The sequence below is a fragment of the Dermacentor albipictus genome, chromosome 1 (genome assembly GCF_038994185.2).
Source record: "Dermacentor albipictus isolate Rhodes 1998 colony chromosome 1, USDA_Dalb.pri_finalv2, whole genome shotgun sequence".
Classification (NCBI taxonomy): domain Eukaryota; kingdom Metazoa; phylum Arthropoda; class Arachnida; order Ixodida; family Ixodidae; genus Dermacentor; species Dermacentor albipictus.
Genome location: NC_091821.1, coordinates 257,214,562 through 257,232,945, shown reverse-complemented (window position 1 = coordinate 257,232,945; position 18,384 = coordinate 257,214,562). Strand labels below are relative to the sequence as shown.

The following is an 18,384-nucleotide window of genomic DNA, read 5'->3' as shown; positions in this document are numbered from 1 at the left end:
CGTTTGCGCTCGCTGCCTATCTCCATGCGCATCAGCCGGCACATCTAAAGGCTGACCCACATTCAACATTTCTACCGGCGTCAGCTGGCACTGCGTCACTCGGTGTCGACGCAAGGAGACTACCAGAAATGCCGACGTGCCAGATCTCGGCGTCGGCTGCCGGCGTCGGCTGACGTTGCGTCACAAGCGCAGCTCGACTTGGGGAGAGAGGCGACGGACGCCTTTATCTCGCATGTTTAGTCCTCGACGTCCTCAGCTCCGCGGCTCGCACTTTCCTACTCTCACTCCTCTTTGCGACACCCTCTTCCCATTTACGTTTCTCATCTAACGAGGTGCTTGCGTATGCGTTTGGAAGACGAACGAACAACGAATGACGAACGGCTGGCGAAATCCCACGAAAGAGTCGAAGAAAGCGATAAAGAAAGCTACATCGCTTTAAAAGAATGAGAAATGAAACGGAACGCTACAAAATACGGGTCAGTTTTCGCAGCGCACATTCATCTTCGCCGACAACGTCAGTCACAGTCAGCGGACGGCGCCGGTGGTGCTGCCGGCCACGCGTTGGTATACGTGCCTCTCGAGAACGGCGAACAGTCGACCTGACGACGACGAACTGGTAGCTCGCGCGAAATGTCTGCCATGTAGTGGTCCCAGCTGCGCCTCATCTTGTGAGTAGGCAGTTGTAAATATCTTTCCGTGGAATCGGCGTTTGCTCGAGCAATATTCCGGTGGTGATGGCGTTTCCCCGATCTCGCGTCCACGAAGTTCCGCAGCGGCTGCTACGTCCACCTTACGGCCATCCTGACGACAGCATCCCACCTGAAGCCTCATCTGCTGCTTAGTTGTTACGGATCTATGTATGCACAGTCGAGAGCAAAAGATTGCGGCATCTGCAAGAAGGGAAATATTAATCTCTTCTAGCACAGCCGTGCAACGTAAAATTGTTTTAATGCATGACGCTGGTCAAACAGGCTCACGTAGGCAGTACCACTTGATTCCAGCCTTTATGCCTAGGCTGCGAAGAAGAAAAAAAATTTTGCGGTACCCCTGGTCCCCAAACTTTTGCTCTCGACTGTACAAACCTGAACTCTGTCCATAAATAGATTTTCCAGGCATAATCCATCGCAACAATGCTTTATATATTTCTACAATTAAAATCTACACTGGGATCCCAACAGGAGCTGCTACAGAGGGTGCGGATTTAACTTGTTCCACTATAAAACAGTACGGTCGTGTTCATACGTGGGCTGTGAATATCCTATACATAGATACCTTTTATTGGGATCGAATGCTTCGCTTCATTTGCGCAGACGTTCTAGACGGTCGCGCTGCCGGAGACGAGGCTTCGTATAAAGATTAACTCCGTCGGTGAATCGGGCTCTCAGCAAGCAGAGACCTTGCGTCAGCGCTAATGAGGGGCGCCGGAATTCTTGCCCGGCAGTTGGCGTTAGTGGGGCTCTGACGGCTTCGCGCTTTCTTCGTTCGCACTGGCCCGCTTCTCGGCTGGGCGCTGCCGTCCAGCGCCTTTTGCAGGATTCATATGTCGGTCGCGCAGCTGTGCGCCAGCCCTGCGGTCTCTCCTTCGGCTTTAATGACCTGCAATGAGGATCGCGTCGGCCCCGTTCGGGCCATAGCCCTCATTTACGACCGCGGGCCCCTGTCTGCCGGGACGTTATTGATTATTTACCGGAAAACGGCGACCATAATAAGGCGGCGGGCGTTCACGGCGAATGAACGCTCTGCACAATGACGTCTGTGCAACACCCATTTCGCCGCGGTATTTCTAACGGCACGTGGCGTGCACGGCGGGCACAGAGTCGCACCGACCGCCTTGGCTCTGCGCCTGTCGACCCGCTTGCGCTCACACGAACACAGGACGGGCTTGGTGCATTTTATTCGTTCGAATTATTGACGAAATGTGCATGTACAGTCATGACTGTGAAGGGCTTCACGCGAGGCGACTACACGATAACAGCACTACGTGTACGATGTCGATCACGCTCGTGTATAACCGTGCATAAGTGTTAGTATCAAAGCTGGCCGAGCACTGGACAGTGACCTATGTGCGTACGTTGGGAGCTGGAGAGTGAACACGTTCGCTGGCAACGGCAATGTTTGGTGTGACCCCTTTCATGACTAGAGTGAAAGCCATCGAACACAAATTGTTCCACACAGATGGGGCCGACGGAAAGTATGCATTTAGGGAAGGTTGCCATGAAACACGCATCACAAGTTCTAGACAAGTGAGATCGACCTTGCTTGCACACTGGTAAAGCATAACAAGTGGGTTACACGAAACGACGAACAACTTGGCGTCTGCCCTTTGCTACGCTGGAGGTCGCAGTCTGCCTAAGAAAAGGACCACGCACGTTGCGGCTCCTAATGAGAAAACAAATAAACCACGAAAAATGACACGTACTTGCACACACAGATGACATCAACGAAAAGTACGCAGGCAACGAAGGCTGCCATAAAGCACATGCTGCTGGTGTTCGCAGGTTGTTGGCGATAACATTTACGACATTTCATCATAATGACATATCTGCGACAACGCCTTGAGTTCAGGTGTATCGTTACAAGCACGAACAGTATTGTAGAGACACAAAAGAGACGCGACCGTCGGCTGTTCGCCTGAACGGATGTAGTACAGCATTTGCAATCGAGAGTTCGTGACGAAACGTGTCATAGCTCTTTGTGTCAAAGGTTCAATGCTTGTCCTTAGCACACCACAGAAAATCGGCGCAGCGGCTATAAACCATGTGCTCCTGCTGCGGAGAGGGTTATTCCGAATCTCCCGGAGCCGATTGTGAACTCTATGGAGTCTTACAAACAGATGGCACGAGTTGCAGCCTTTTGTAAAGAGGCCACCACTCAGGAGGCGAATTTATGTCTTAGGTGTCGCTCCTAGTCTGTTGAGTTTACCTTGCAGGTACGGTTTCCCCAAATTCAGCCTGTTAATTTATAGCTAGCGGTGCCTTACCTCTTGTAAGCAAATCAGTTGTGCGGAAATCCGCAAGGCGGGGGTAGTTTTGTAGCCTTCCGTTATTCTTGAGTGGAGGTCAATTTTTACCTTTCAGAGCTGATTTGCCTGATCAGTGTTTCTTGCGCTTCGAATTGTTGATTAATTCGCCTCGCGCTGCCGTCTGCTAGCCTTTTGATTAGCCCAAACGGCATAGTGATCCCCCCTCCTCTTTTCCCTGAAGGAATGGTGTTGCCCACGGGTTTGATTCCGGGACCAGGACGAATGTTTCTTTAACCGCGAAGCTTCCTTTCTGAGAAAAAGTTTTCTCTTGTAGCCTTCTGCAGCTCTTGAGTAGAGGACAATTTTCCATTTCATTTGCCTCTTATATCTTCTTACTTTTTGTTTCTAGGGTTCAGAATACCCAGTACAATGGCGGCTTGCTTTTGTCGTTTTATCATTTCTGCTTTTGCAACAGCCCGGCCACGAAATTCAATGCCACGTCGTGACCTTTGAGTGCAGGAAGCCACCACAAGTGATTGTAGAGATGTAGAACTGAAACAGCATTTTCCAGTGCCACGAGCGCGAACCCAGTAAGAACAAGCAGAGAAAGAAAATCTTGAATTAAAGCAAAGCGACTGGCAATAACTTGTTGGCTGCGTACGTTTCGCGAAGTAGGGTAACGTGGATTGCATGTCCCCATGATGATGGTTTGACACGAGACACGTGACAAAGACAATGCTTGAGTCAAAAATCCTTCTCTCTCTAAGTCGATCAAGAAGGATGTGTATACGAGCAGGGAGCACTGTGGCTTTTAAACTATTTAAACGTATTGTCTAGCTTTATTTAGCCTATATTAAAGTTAACTGGGCCCTCTGTTGAGTTGCAGCCAAAGCCAGGAACCCGTGCGCGTCACCTTTCGTTACTGCCTTCTCTCGGCGCCGACTGATACCAGCAAATTTTGACTTGAAAAATAGTCACCACTATGCTCCCTTCCTCAAAACTTCCTGATGTTGCGCCTCGAAAGAGCCTGGCAAGGAAGGATCCCGGCTTAAACTTTTCGGCTTATCAGTGCTTGCGACTTAAGCGCGTGCCCATTCTTACATGTGATTAAGTACGCTAGGAAGAAATAAATAAAGAAAGAAAGAAAGAAAGGAAGGAAGAAGGCGTGATTCGTGAAGATTCGCGTCACATGCCTCTTTTTCCAGCAGACCATGGCGACCGCACTGCGTTACAAGATCTGGCGACTAGTAAAGCCGATACTACCGTTCAGGCCAGCTATTCGATTCTTTCGGAGCTCGTTCTCGTGCAGCTTAGCACATAGGCGCCACAATCTGGAGTGCACGCGTCACTTGTGAAAAGTGATGCGGGCAATCGGTGCCGGTGGCCCTCGATGGAAGTTGGTCCCGTTCAAAGCTGGCGCATCAGGTGCTCGTTTGTGAAGAATGTACCCTGCAAGCCTATGTCCGGCGAGAAAGGAGGGTCCTCTGCTTCCAGGAAATAGGTGCGCATCATGCCTTTGCCCTGGAGAAATTGGATGGGAAGCAGAAGCGGAAGGGAAAGTACGATAATGAAGGATTGTTGTTCTTTGTAGGCCTGAGATCATCGATCACGACGCTTGGAAATGTGCAATGACTCTGTGGGTGCATTCCAAGAAAGGCTAGATAGATTGTACTGTGGGAGTAAAACAGGTATGCTATGACCTTGTTGGCCTTCTCAGTTGCAGCTGTGCGTTTGTTGCACTTTCGTATCTATAAGTGAAACAGCTATCTAGTCATTCGTATGAAAATTTCTCAATGAGTGTGGATGGTAGTGGCTTAAGTTACCTAACTTAGCAAAGTCAGCACAGCTTGATGGTGATAATGTGGCAACGTAGAAGCGCTACGACGCGCAGACAGTGCATGGATGGTGCACTGCTTAAGTACATCTGGTCCATGATTACGCATGGGTGCTGGCACTATTCTCGAGCCTGTTGAATGCTCCTAGCGTTGGCGCGAAATATAGTGGGCACAGCAAGCGTCGGTGCTTAAAAGTGGGCATAGTATGTACCTTGACGTAGATGTCCCCGCGCAGCCGGTGGCGGAAGGTGCCGAAGGTGTCGAGCAGGCGCTTGGTCTCGCGCGTGATGTGGATCTTCATGGCCTCGCCGCAGCTCTCCATGCGCGAGGCAGTGTTGACCGAGTCGCCGAAGAGGCAGTAGCGGGGTCGCTTGAGGCCCACCACGCCAGCCGCACAGGGGCCCGAGTGGACGCCGATGCGCAGCCGCAGCTTGTTGGACGGCTGGTGGCGGATGCGAAAGCCCGAGATGGCCGTCAGCAGCGACAGCGTCATGCGGCCCACCTCGCGCGCGTGCTCCTTGCCGTTGCGCACGGGCAGGCCAGACACCACCATGTAGGCGTCGCCGATGGTCTCCACCTTGAAGACGTCGTAGTTGATGATGATCGCGTCGAAGCAGGAGTACAGGTCGTTGAGCAGATCCACCACCTCGATGGGCGTGCTGTGCGCGCAGATGGCCGTGAAGCCGACGATGTCGCTGAAGCAGATGGTGGCGCACTCGAACGCCTCGGGCTGCACGTACTCGCCGCGCTTGAGCTGCTCGGCCACCGAGCGCGGCAGCACCTCGTAGAGCAGCTCGTCGCTCTTGCGCTTCTCCTCGACAAGCGCGGCCGTCTTCTCCTCGACCAGCTGCTCCAGGTTGTTGGCGTACTGCTCCATGCGCTGCAGAAGGTTGTCCAGCAGGTTGCTGCTGCCCATCTGCCTGCACGGGGGCCCCCACACACATTCGCCAAGCGGCACAACACACACGGCGCTGCTGGTTGTTACGCTATGCATGCCTCCTTCTACTCAGTTTCTGTGTAGCGTAACAGACCAACTGGCTTTTGGGGATGAATTTGCTATGGCGACGCGGCTATGCGGCGTGTATTTTGTCCAAGTCGTCGTGCAATTCTGCAAGGCAGCGCAACGGACAATTCTTGCAATAAAAGCATTCCGCTTTCAAGACAGAGGGAATGTACGGCGTTTTCGTCCAATAGCGTCAACTGTACAGTCGAGCGCGATTTGAAGGTTATCGCGCGAGCGTCAACCAGCCCAGCACTCCAGGCACCTGGCGGCCGGTTTCGGGACAGGAAAAATCATGATTTCGCACTCTTCTCTCCCTCGTTCGCTGTTACATACAACAACCATCACCCCGCGACAAACTCACCGCCCTTTCTCTCTATTCTACGCTTTCCATTTGTTGCGATAAAGTGTGGACTTGGTTACCTCATATCTTCGCGGGCTTAAGCTAATGTTCTTGGTCACCCATTCTTCCTGGCTCAGCAGCAATGACGTTACATAGGCTAGATACAGCTTCGTAACGTCCAATTTCAGATAATACCGAAGAGTACTTCGTGCGCACTGCGATCACTGCCTGTTCGCAGAACCAAAAAAAAAAAAAAGAAACTGATAGCCCAGCAGGGAGTGACGGCTGCTGAAGGAACAGCAAAAAAGAGTGAGGGAAGCAGGCCTGATACCTCCCTCGCCTCGGCAGAGAATTCTGGGCCATGGCGCTGTTCGCGTTCCCGGTCGACGCTCGCGCGATAACCTTCAAATCGCGCTCGACTGTACATGTATATAATAAGAGCAGTCGTGTTCACTTCCTTTCGTTCCTTTTAGCTTATGGCTTTCGCAAAGGACAGTGATCAGGACGGCCTGGCAGCAACCAATGCGAGTATGTCATTTGTGTCAATTCATACCTAATTTTAGATGTCGTACCTGCTTTAGATGATTGGTATACCCTGTGGCAATAGCACGGACCCATTTCATGGCGCAGTACCCTAACGAACCTTTCGTTGGAGACTTAGATTCCATTCGGCGCACGTGACATCTTCTAGCGCTCCGTTGGTACCAGTCATGGATGCGTAGTGCTCTGCTCCTTCCTGTTTGCCGGGATCGCTGTGTTCAGTAATGCACATGCGACCACAGGAAATTCTCGTGTGCGCAAGTTCAAACGTTTATTGCGGCTGCAAATGTGTGAAAAATGTAAGGGATTCTGCATATTGAGGTCGCGCGAAATCACTGACTTACAATAAACACCTTTAACCGATCGCGAACGCTTCCGGTATCTCCATTTCGCATGCACCAGTTATCAATTTACCCTGTTACTGTAACCATTTGGCTGCAAAACGACCATGAGACAGATTGCGCTTTCTATGGTCGCTGTATTCATAATGATAAGCCGAATTGCACTTCCAAGTCGCTTTCATGACTGACAGAGGACTTTGGATAGCAATAAACACTTAGATTTCCTTCCCTGCGTGGCCGTGCAGCTTCTGGGGCCATAGAATTAGGCAAAAAAAAAAGTTTTTGTAAAGCGCAATACTTGCTGCAAGCGTTTTGGACTTTACACACAAAGCACTATAGAAAAAAATAAAAAATACAAAGTCAGACACATGGTGTTGTGAAGCTGCTGCTTTGCAGTAGTGACGCAGTTCATGCTGGTATCTTTGAATGACACAACGATGGAGTTTTTAAACTCGCCAGCAACTTTCTAGCGAGAGTTATTTCTATCGTATTTGTTTTGTTTCTTTCATCGCTTCCTGCGGCAAAAACACGAGCGCTCATACTTTTCCCTCTATTTTGTTGGCGGGCGCGTATTTTCCGACCTGGTGACGCATGGCGTTCCGAAGCCGCGTCCGCTGTTTTACTTTTCGGCAGCAGCATGTCTTTCTTGTCTATTTTTATTATTTCTCTCACCCTTTCTCTGCGCGAGCTACGTTTCTTTGCTGAAACTAGGACAATGACGCTCACTTTATTAATGAATACGACCCCCTCATTTTCTCCTGCTCTGCTCATTTCTTTAAAAATTTGCTCGTAAAGCTGGCTCCTTTGCCAAGTGAGTGTTATGTAGAAGAAGCGCCTTTCACAAAGTACTATTCGGGAGGGAAAGTGGTATTGTGGGAAGCAGCGGTGTGTAAGGCAAGATTCCCATCCTGGCCGCTATATGGTGGTTACGTCGTGGGGCGAACGCGTCTAGGCTACGCATAGAAAGAGATAGGCTTTTGTTATGACCACCGTCTCCGCGTGCCGCCTGCTTTCGGCTGCGTGCCACATCTCTGTCGCTCCCCCTTTCCTCCATCGCGGCTAGATGCACTTCATTCAGGCCAGCTTCTCCACTTATTTGCCATTAAAGTTCTTCATCTTGTCCTTTAATTATTCAAGGAAGCGTTGACCTAATCCTTCGCGGCCACGCTACACTCGACACCCGCCCAGATCAATCAATCAATCAATCAATCAATCAATCAATCAATCAATCAATCAATCAATCAATCAATCAATCAATCAATCAATCAATCAATCAATCAATCAATCAATCAATCAATCAATCAATCAATCAATCAATCAATCGCCGTGCCCTGGAACAATTCTAAGGAAATACAACAAGTGTACAACAACAACAACAACAATAATAATAATAACCAATGAACCAACGGCCAATGAATGGGCCAACGTGTGCCGTCGAACTTCTCAGTTTCTTCAGAATAGGCACGTAGGTGGAATGCGTGCAGGAGAACAACGTTCCCAGAGGCGACCATAAACTTTGTCGGATGCAAAAGGGTGTGCGGCGCGTCGTCCACACTTTTTACTTTTTCCTTCTTGGAAAGGAATCGCAATGCCGACAATATATTGTCTGGCGGCCAGAGGAATGACACCGAGCCATCGTTTAATCTCCCGCTCCACGCGGAAAACTTAGCGTCGCTCTTGATTTCGCAGAATTCAAGGCGCGGCCTTGCTCTTTACGTGAACCGTACAGGCTTTCTCTTTTTATTTTCTTCTTTCTTGAGCGAACGCTTTGAAGCGCCAAATGCCTGGAGTCAAAGCGGTAGCGTTATTTTCTCGTACACGTGGCCTGAGAATAGGCATCTATTGATCAGCGAAATCTTATGTTTATGTTAGGACAAGCTACAGTTTTACTGTTCAAACTTAAGCACAGTACTCGTATACAGTAGGCAAGCAAATTGTCACTGCAGCGTCACGAAGAGCACAGCGACGTGCCATCGTTTCAGTGAAATTGAGTGAAATAAAACATCAAATTGATTGCATTATCAAAAACCTTGAGACACGCGAAAAACAGGGGAAGCCAAATAGCCTGCAAAGCCGTAGGATTGCGTTGCTGCGGTCTCCGATAGCGCACGGTCCCTGTGGATCAATTTTGACATCGGGTAAAGCGGTTCACGCTCCGGCAATTCTGGGGAAGGAAACATGCCGGCCCTGCTGCGCTGGAGGACGACCACGCAAAGGTGTCCGAGCGTGAGCTGGCAGGCATCCGCAGCGAGAGAACACTTTTTTTTACATGTGCACGATGTGCTGTCAACATTAGCTGTCGCATTCTTGAGCTCTTTGAGATATATAGCTGGCCAAAGTAATAATGATATGAATTGGCGTCATAGTTTTAAATACAAATATAGTAATGCCTACATAAATAAAGAAGTAAATAAATAAATAAATAAATTTGAACATGGCATTTTTTTTGTAACACATAGGCAGCAGACAGCTTGATCGGATATTCTTTCTGGATTGTCTAGGACTTCGTCTTTGGCACTTAAGTTCTGTATATAATATTTGAGCATTTGGTTAACTAATATTATCGAATTATGTAATTAGGCGAAATACAAAAAAATAGCCTGACTTGTTCCAAGCAACGGCTACCACGTACCAACATTACGTTAGTACATGAGATTACCTTAGTCCAGGTATGTACATGAAGGTACATTTTTAAACCTTGACACAAGTTACGCGGGACACCCTGTTATGCCTACTATCGGGGACAGAACGGCTCAGGACGCGGCTCCAACGGCCGGAGCAGGGGAAAACTGCATTGCTGCGCCGTCTAGTGATGGTTCACCTGGCTCGAAATCAAGAATGACAGCATGTGCGTCCTAGCTTGTCAGCAGGCGTGTATACTCGCTGGCGCCTTCCATGTTTTGCCCACGAACCTTGCGCGAGATGCCGCTATGACCGGTGCTGCAGCGCTGGTGACAAGGCACTTATGGCTTTCGCCGAACGGGCGCGATAACCTCTTAAGCAAGCGTGCGTCGAATGGCAGTTTTTTTTAGTTCTTGTTGCCAACTGCGTCTCTTTTCGCAGTCTGTGCCCCGACAATCAAACATTGGTTTTGCGGAATGGGAAAGTGGTACAAACAATGACGCTGCCAATAACGCCGCATATGCCGTGCGTTTATAAACTGGATTGCAAGCAAGTCACGCTCCCAGCCGATGCCCACATAGCGGCATCTCGCGGAAGGTTACTGGACGAAGAGCAACTTGCGTGAAGGAGCCAGCGAGTACACGCCTGCACGTAGAGTGTACTAGAATAGTCTAGTACACTCTGCTTGCAACCAAGCTAGGACGCAAGCTCTGCCTCGAACCAGGCGTACCGTCCCTAGACCACGCAGCGATGTAGTTTTTACCTGCTCCGGCCGTTGGAGCCGCAGCCGGGACAGTTCTGTCCTCAATAGTACGTATATACAGGGTGTTGGACCGAACCGGAACGGATCTCAGCAAATGAAAATGGAAGCTGAGCCGGAACCGAACCGATATTTTCTTCCACCATCTTGGAATCCAACGCGAACCGGAGCTTTTTGTAGAAACCGCTCCAAACAGGTTCGACCACAGCTCAGTGTCGTCGCTGCTACACTTCGACGAAAGGAGCAGCGTGCGGTGTGTTGCACCGGGGCAGGCTCACTTGACTGTGTATACACGCATGGTCGGCTCAACTGCTAACTGTGCGCATTGTCGGCGCGCACTGTCTAGACACATCGTTGCTGGAGACACTGCTTGTGCTCAGGGCATCTGCTGTGCTCTGGCACAAAACTAAATTACGGGGTTCTACTTGACAAAACCACGATCTGATCATGAGGCACGCCGTAGTGAGGACTCCGGATAACTGGACCACCTGGGGATTTTTAACGTATACCTACTTCTAAGTGCACGCGTGTTTCCGCATTTCGCCACCATCGAAAATGCGGCCGCCGTGGCCGGGATTCGACCCCGCGACCTCGTGCTTAGGAGCCCAACACCATAGCCACTAAGCAACCGTGGTGATGGGCTCAGGAACAGTAGCGAAGAACTGGCCGTGCAGTACAATACGTGTGCACTATAAAAAATTGGCAGTGGCTTAGCTCGGCTATGCCAGGATATAGCCTTGGTCAATCCCGATAGCAAGTCCAGGTTAGTCTGGTTGTCTAGCTATGTTGCGGCGTTTAGCCAGTCGTTCGGCGCGCTGTTCGTCTGTTTCTTGGACGATTCGCTTCCTCTCGTTCCGATTCCAGGCCTCCTCCTGCTTATCAGAATTGTCGCCGTCCATACTGCCGCCTCAACTGTGGTTGCGGCGCACGCGAGCTCTCCTTTTCAATCCTCCGGCATGTTATCAGGCATGCGACGCAGCTGGCGAAGCGAGCGGAGGCGAACGCAACGACGAGGAGTGCGGTGTGACAAGGAACGCGGTGTGACGTCTTGTACGTCCTCGGAGCACGGCCACGGCGAAATCGCAAGTTCGCGGCCCGTAAAGCTTTCGTTAAAAAAAAGAAAAAAGAAAAAAAAAGCTTTCTTAAAATTACAGGAACATCCTATATACGGGACCGCAGCCGCACGAACGCCGTACCTGCCGCGTCCTGTACTGGGCTTCAACGGCACCGAACCGTTTCAAAATGGAAGCTTATTTTGGGATATCATAAGTAATTATGTTTAATGTGACTGACGAGGTGAGTACCACTGTTGTCTGCGATTGCCAGGAAGCAGCATTAAAACTTCGATCAAACTAACTTTTTGCTCGGAACTTGCGCTGCGACGCCACCGCGCGGAAGAACACGGCCAGGGGCACGCAGCACGCAGGCATAAAAGAAATTACGCAGGCCTGATTTCTGTGGTGGTTTCGGATGTGCCAGCGGTGGGGGCTTCGTCCCGGGTTTCATAATTTCGTGCGTTTTTCGCTGCTGCAAGGTACAACCGGGCAGCGTTGTGGATTCTCCGGCTCCTGTCAAATAATTTCACGGTAAGTTCGAATGAACTTATAAAGTTGAACTCTTGGTTGTGTCAGGAAGCTGTTCATCTACGAATCACTGATCCGCCGCCTGCCCGTGCGCTTGCTTATCTATATGGCACGCTTCCTTGCTGTAGGTTAATATTCTAGACCTCAAGCGACTGCTTTTGTGACGTTCAGCTGTCGCAATTCTTTCTGGACATGCAACTGAACGGCGTAGCTTGCTCTGTCGTCCTTGAGATTTAGAATTTTTCGCCGAATCGCCGGCGGGTGCTTGCTTGTAACTTCGTCTGGCCGCTCACAGAGCCTATATAGGTAGTTGACGTGCCTGTGCGGTGGTGTTTTGCATAGTGTGTCGTTCCATGAGTTTGTATCGGCATTGACGGCGTGCCCATGTCTCCTGCGCATGCCTCACAACTGCTCATAACAACGAGCGAAAGTGCGGCCACAGATGCCACCCACGCAATTATACACTGGCGCACCGAGAAAACCTCAATGAGGTGGCAAATGAAGCAGCACGAGGACTTTCTAGCCGTGCTCTTCAAGACCGAGCAAGTTACACTTCACCCGGGGAACACAGGGATCGATTATTAACATATAACGAAATCACGAAGCATTATTATTTAAGCAGAAGGGAATACCCATTGCCACACGGTAAGCTTTGCAGAGCCCAAGCGGTCACATTACGTTTGCTACAGACAAGAACATACTAAGTCCATATTTTATTAACAGGATCTATCCGGAGGGGGAAATTCAAACCAACTGTAATAAGTGCAATAGCATCATTACTCTTGACCACATGCTTTGGCAGTGCCCCGCGGTCTTCACGGACTGTGACAAGGAACAAGAATGGCGGCGGCAAGTGCTACACAGTGAATCACTCTGACCAATTACGGGCAGTCCAGAAGGCCCGCGATGTGGCTGAAGGGCTCGGCCTGATAATCCCAACGTGGGAGCGGCCCGCGTCAACGTACGGCTGACCTTCAGGACCCAATAAAGTTCTCCATACCATACCATGCCGGCGTTAGATTACGCGCCGCTGCCCAGGACGTGTTCGACTAACGCTGGAAAGAAATTCGCAAGTCAGCGGCGGTTATCACAGCACGATTATCTCTTGCTGGGGCATCGCAGCATCGTTTCCAACGCTGGCGGCAAACGAGGCGCTGGTAAGGCTGCGTTACTTCCACAAAAACACCATTCGCATGTATAGCCGTGCGCCACTCGGCACGGATAAGATATCTTGTTTATCTATCTTGTTTATCTTGATATACGTTTTCTTTTCATACATACGCCTGCGGGCGTCGTTGCGCACAAGGCGAGGCGTTAGGGAGGAGTGACTACGTGACACGCTTGATTATCATGAAGTCGCGCACGAGCTGTCACAAACAAATAAGTGACATGGGATGCACGCGCCGAGCGTTTCAAAGAGCTATCTGGCTTTGGAACGAGAGAAGTGCGCGTGGGATCATGGCCTATCTTTTGAGCACCGGGCTGCTGTGCTCGACGGCCGAATTTCGGTTCCACCGTCGGTCACACATTTTCATATTGCGCGGGGCTGTATAAAGAAGCTTCATCCAGACAGAGACTAAATCCAGGTTGTTAGGCTAGTGCTTTCGCACTAAAATAAGCAAGGAAGCTAACTGCGTTCTTGATTACACGCGTCATTCCTTGATACGCGCACCACTTTCTGTAAGACTACTAGCATATTCGACAAAAGTACGACCGAAAATAAAATATTACTGTCCAGTCTGGCACACTCGAATCTCATCAAAGCCCTACAGCTATATTTATTTATAACGAGTATTTCTGCTACAGCAGCATGTCCTTACAGATTAACTTTCACGGCTTATAAAAAGAGAAACATTTCCTACTTTTCTTTCTGTATTTCAAATTCTTCCTCTCTTAGCTCTGCAATCTTGCGTGTACATCGCCACTGCGCCATTGCGCATCCATCATAAGAACATGTATCTGCCACACGCACGTACTTCTTTGTACCTGAAGTCCTTCTTCGTTCAAACACCCGTCGTGGTTGCTTAGTGGCTATGGTGTTGGGCTGCTAAGCACGAGGTCGCGGGATCGAATCCTGGCCACGGCTGCCGCATTTCGATGGGGGCGAAATGTGCACTTAGATTTAGGTGCACGTTAAAGAACGCCAGGTGGTCCAAATTGCCGGAGACCGTCACTATTGCGTGCCTTATAATCAGATCGTAGTTTTGGCACGTAAAACCCCATAATTTAATTTTCATTTTTACGTTCAGACGGCCAGGGACAAATGATCTCGCCGATCAAACTATGTACCATTTCAAAGCCACTATAGAAGAAATATTTCTTTATCGAACAGAAGCCCACCCATCATGTACTACCCTGACAGGGGTGTTTAAGGAATTAATAAATTATTTGAACAAAGCAAATAGTGGGCATTCTACAGAGCTAATATGGATTGCGGCTGTGTATTGCCATGATAGCTTGTTTAGTCACCTTGCTTTTTATAACATAGCAATAAGAACAAGGGTTAATATATATGACCCATTTGCTGTAAAGTGTGTGCTACAGTTGGCAGTTTCCAACTTTTTTTCTGCAAAAGTTCCTTCTAGTCAAGACTGGCCAAGGTAACACTCCAAGGTAACACTATATGGTATTGCCTTATCTGTTATGCCCTTCAATTTTTATAGGTTAACCACAAAAGTAGGTAATGATACTCTGAAGGAAGCATGTGAAGCTAGGCATTATATTTTGCAAGTTGTATCCATAATTTGCAGTAACATGTATTAGTGTACTCAATCTCCCTTACCCTTACTGCACAGATAGCATTGCGTGTAAACAGTATTACTCAAGAAAATGAACACAAAGCCGATTTATTTGACTAATACTTTAGGGTTTTCTTTTCATTGTACCTGATTTTGAATTCTCCATCAGAAAGACAGCATGGCGTTTTTCATTTCTGCATTGTGTTACATTGAAAGTGTCACTTGTTTTTTGCTGAGATTTGACAGTTTCAAGCCGAAGAGGTATCATAGTCACATTATTTCTTGCATTTAAAAGAACGAAGTTTTAGTTCAGTTGGTCCATCCCTGATTATGCCTGTTAAGAATGCAGGTACACATATAGTTGCACAAGCTGTTCATGCATGGATACCATCAATTGTTATACGTGTTTCCGTTGCAGTGTGGAATAGCCTAGTATGAGTGCCAAGATTTGTATAGATGATCGTGTGTGGCTGCTGAGATCTGTGTGTATCTTAACAAGTTATGATACTGGTAGGGGCTCAAATTACATGCCAGGCTTAGTAGGTGATGCGGAATGAACCTTGGATTATAGGTTAGTTGTCACAATTGTTTTTTGCAAGGGTGTTTTTAATTGCATTGTCAGCTGCCTATCTCATATTCATTTCGGATACCTCGTTGGCATATGCGAAGAGTACACGCCAGCAACTGAATAGAAACAAAGGATCCCGCTCAAAGGCTCTGCCGGCTTGAGCAGAGATTGAGATCTTCAAATGGAGCTCTGTGGGTCTTTTTTATTATTGCTTGGCACTGGCTTACGTTTCCTGCTTTTCATCTTCAGCTCCTCTGATGGTCCAAGACAGGCTGTTCATGGTGTTCAAACACAGTACAACTGGAAACTGACCTTCATTTTTTTTCCAAAGACTGTCCTGAGCATTCGTGTAACCGTTATGGAATATCAGTTACTACTGCATGAAAAACATTTTGTATTAGACAGAAACGGATAAAGCTCACCAACAAAAATTGAGCCCCCGATACCCACACAAGACCCAAAAAGGCGGTTTTGTTCATTATTCTGGCTAACATACATATTTTTTAAAGAACTCTTGACTGTATGAGTTCCACTTTAATTAGACTGCCTAACAGGTGGCTGCAACACTGGGGAATGCTGCACAACACAGAAGGGAAGGAGTCGCACACACGAGCACCTCTTGGTGTTGTGATTTCTTTTCTTTCGTGTATTTATGTTGCATTACTTTACGACGTTTTCATTACCCATCAAAACTGCTGTACAACACTGCAACTATACAAATTTATTGCGGTGTCATTGCAGTCACGATGTCGCACTGGTGATCCCTCATGCGCTACTTACGGTTCCGACCCTGAACTTGCCTGTTACATTTATGTAGCCGTTTAGCCATGGTACGGCATTGACAATGTCCAGGTAACTACGGCTTGAAATGTTTTCGTTCGTGGTACGGCATTGGAAATGTTGGGAGGTACTACAGCTTTAGTGGTAATTTCTTGTGGCACGGCATTTATAATGTGGGTAATTAAGTGCGGCTTCAGAGGTTTTTGCATGTGGCATCGCATTAATAAGGTTAAGGAGCACTGCGGCTTCAAAAGTACTTTCTTGAGTTACGGCATTGGTAATGTTGGTTGGTAACTACGGCTTCGGTAGTATCATGTATCATTGCGGGAACTTCCTGGAATCAAGAGTCTGCAGGTTGTGATGACGTAATATAGCGGGACTTTTTTTAATGGTGTATTGCAGTTTCTAATGTAGCTTCAATGACTGCTGTTACTTTTGCAGCGTGATTGTGACTGTGTGGCAATTTTTCCATGGTGGAGTGAACACGGCCAGAGCCTAATGAAGTGAAAGAAAGCGCGGACTTTGTTTCGCGTGCTACCCGCCATGGTTGCTCAGTGGCTATGGTGTTGGGCTGCTGAGCAGGAGGTCGCGGGACGGAATCCTGGCCATGGCGGCTGCATTTCGATGGGGGCGAAATGCGAAAACACCCGTGTGCTTAGATTTAGGTGCACGTTAAAGAACCCCAGGTGGTCGAAATTTCCGGAGTCCTCCACTATGGTGTGCCTCATAATCAGAAAGTGGTTTTGGCACGTAAAACCCCATAATTTAATTTTTTGTTTCGCGTGCTGGCCCATTTTTCGCGAATTTGTGTAATTGTAGTCTCTCTCTATAACGTTTAGATGGCATTACTTATTTTTTGTGAAGCAGTTTGCACGAGCGCTTATTGAGAAAGTCAGGATGGGACATGTGTTATAATAGAATGCGAGAAAAAGTACTCCTCCGAGATATCCACTCACGCCGCTAAAAACGTGATAATTGAAGATATGAGCACGAAAACAGGACAAGAGAGACAATTGGACAGCTGCTCAGCACCCGATCAGCATCTTTCCAGTTGTCTCTCTTGCCCTGTCTTGTTTTGGTACTCGGTTGTCACTATGAACATGTATACACAACGAGCCCAGCAGAACGTTTCGCTAAAAATCTCGCACGATGTTTACCGAATTCTGCTCACTGTTCACACTACATACTCATCTAAATTTCTTTTCTTTTTTTACAGCGCAGCTCTTGGTGAGACTATAGAAGCGGTCTAAAACATCTTATGCGTGTTTTCACGGTGTCCTGAAAGAGCCACATCATTCACCAAGTTTATATTTAGAGGAAATAGGGCCTAAGTACATTAGGGATGGTAGAAGCTGAATGAAACTTAATGAATCCTCGTTTCCTGCTTGTTTAGTAGCGGTGCACGAAACGCTCAAGTTTTAGCACTGCCGTGGGAGAACCAAAAATGGCAGCAATCCTATGTTAAAAAAATAGGAGCGATGGTATGGATGACCCTTACATTGTGTAGATTATGTGCACCTTTTTCAGTAGAGATGTGAGGGTTTGCAAAAGAAATAACAGAATTATGAAAAAAAAAACAAATAGTTTCTTGTTTTTTTCCCAGGGCATAAAAAATTAAAAAAAAACACAGACTAACGGTTCTAATTTATCGAATAATATGGAGTGCACTGATTTTAATCATGCTAAAGTTAGGTTGGTGTTACTTTGCGAGTATAAGCATTCAGGGAATGTATTGTTTCATTCAGTTTGTGCAACACTTATGATGTTGGTGGTGTGCTGCATCTCTACGTTTGTTGCTCGCAATGGCAACCTCAGTATGCGTCACATATCGGGGGACACAGGATCCGACGTGCTACGTATGAAAAACGACAGGGAGGACAGTCTTGGTAACGCTCCCATTCATCACGATACAGAAAAATCGGCTTTGAAAGCCACGTCGGATGCCTTGCCTAGTCTGTCAATGGACGTCTGAGTCGGTAGGCGAAACAGAATCTGCCGTCTTCTTAACCTAGTGCTGAGAGCAGAGAGCTGAGAGCTGAGAGCTTGGCGATTCAGTGCAGCATTCTAGAGTAGCTACTCTGCACTTCCGTTTCTTGGTGTCAAAAGAGGCACACCATCCCATACTAGTTTCACCTTGTTTTCGCTGTATAGTGACAAAAGCGGGACACCTTCCTTCTCTGCGTTGTACATTTAGGAATTATTCCACCAGCAGTTTTTCTCTACAAAGGAACTGCTTGACTTGGCTTTCTGTCTTATTATTACAAAGAAAGCCTCCACAGAAGTTCCTTCTGTCCCTTGACTCTCAATTTCAA

At 48.1% G+C, this 18,384-nt stretch overlaps 1 protein-coding gene and 1 long non-coding RNA gene across 2 annotated transcripts in view; one reads left to right on the top strand and one right to left on the bottom strand.

The window, feature by feature from the left end:
- Positions 1-496: 496 nt before the first annotated feature.
- The window catches only part of LOC139054328 (atrial natriuretic peptide receptor 1-like), a 48,263-nt gene continuing 30,375 nt past the window's right edge, over positions 497-18,384 (bottom strand). Inside the window, exons 15-16 of the mRNA XM_070531179.1 lie at positions 5,009-5,713; positions 497-4,483 (exon numbers count right to left, since the gene is read on the bottom strand). Of these exons, the coding sequence (XP_070387280.1) occupies positions 4,370-4,483; positions 5,009-5,713 (819 nt within the window). The 3' untranslated portion in view covers positions 497-4,369. The remainder of the gene's footprint in view (positions 4,484-5,008; positions 5,714-18,384) is intronic.
- On the top strand, positions 11,833-17,579 carry LOC139054329 (uncharacterized). Its single transcript, XR_011511147.1, has 3 exons — positions 11,833-11,989; positions 16,034-16,144; positions 17,289-17,579. It is a non-coding gene; the product is annotated as an uncharacterized lncRNA (long non-coding RNA).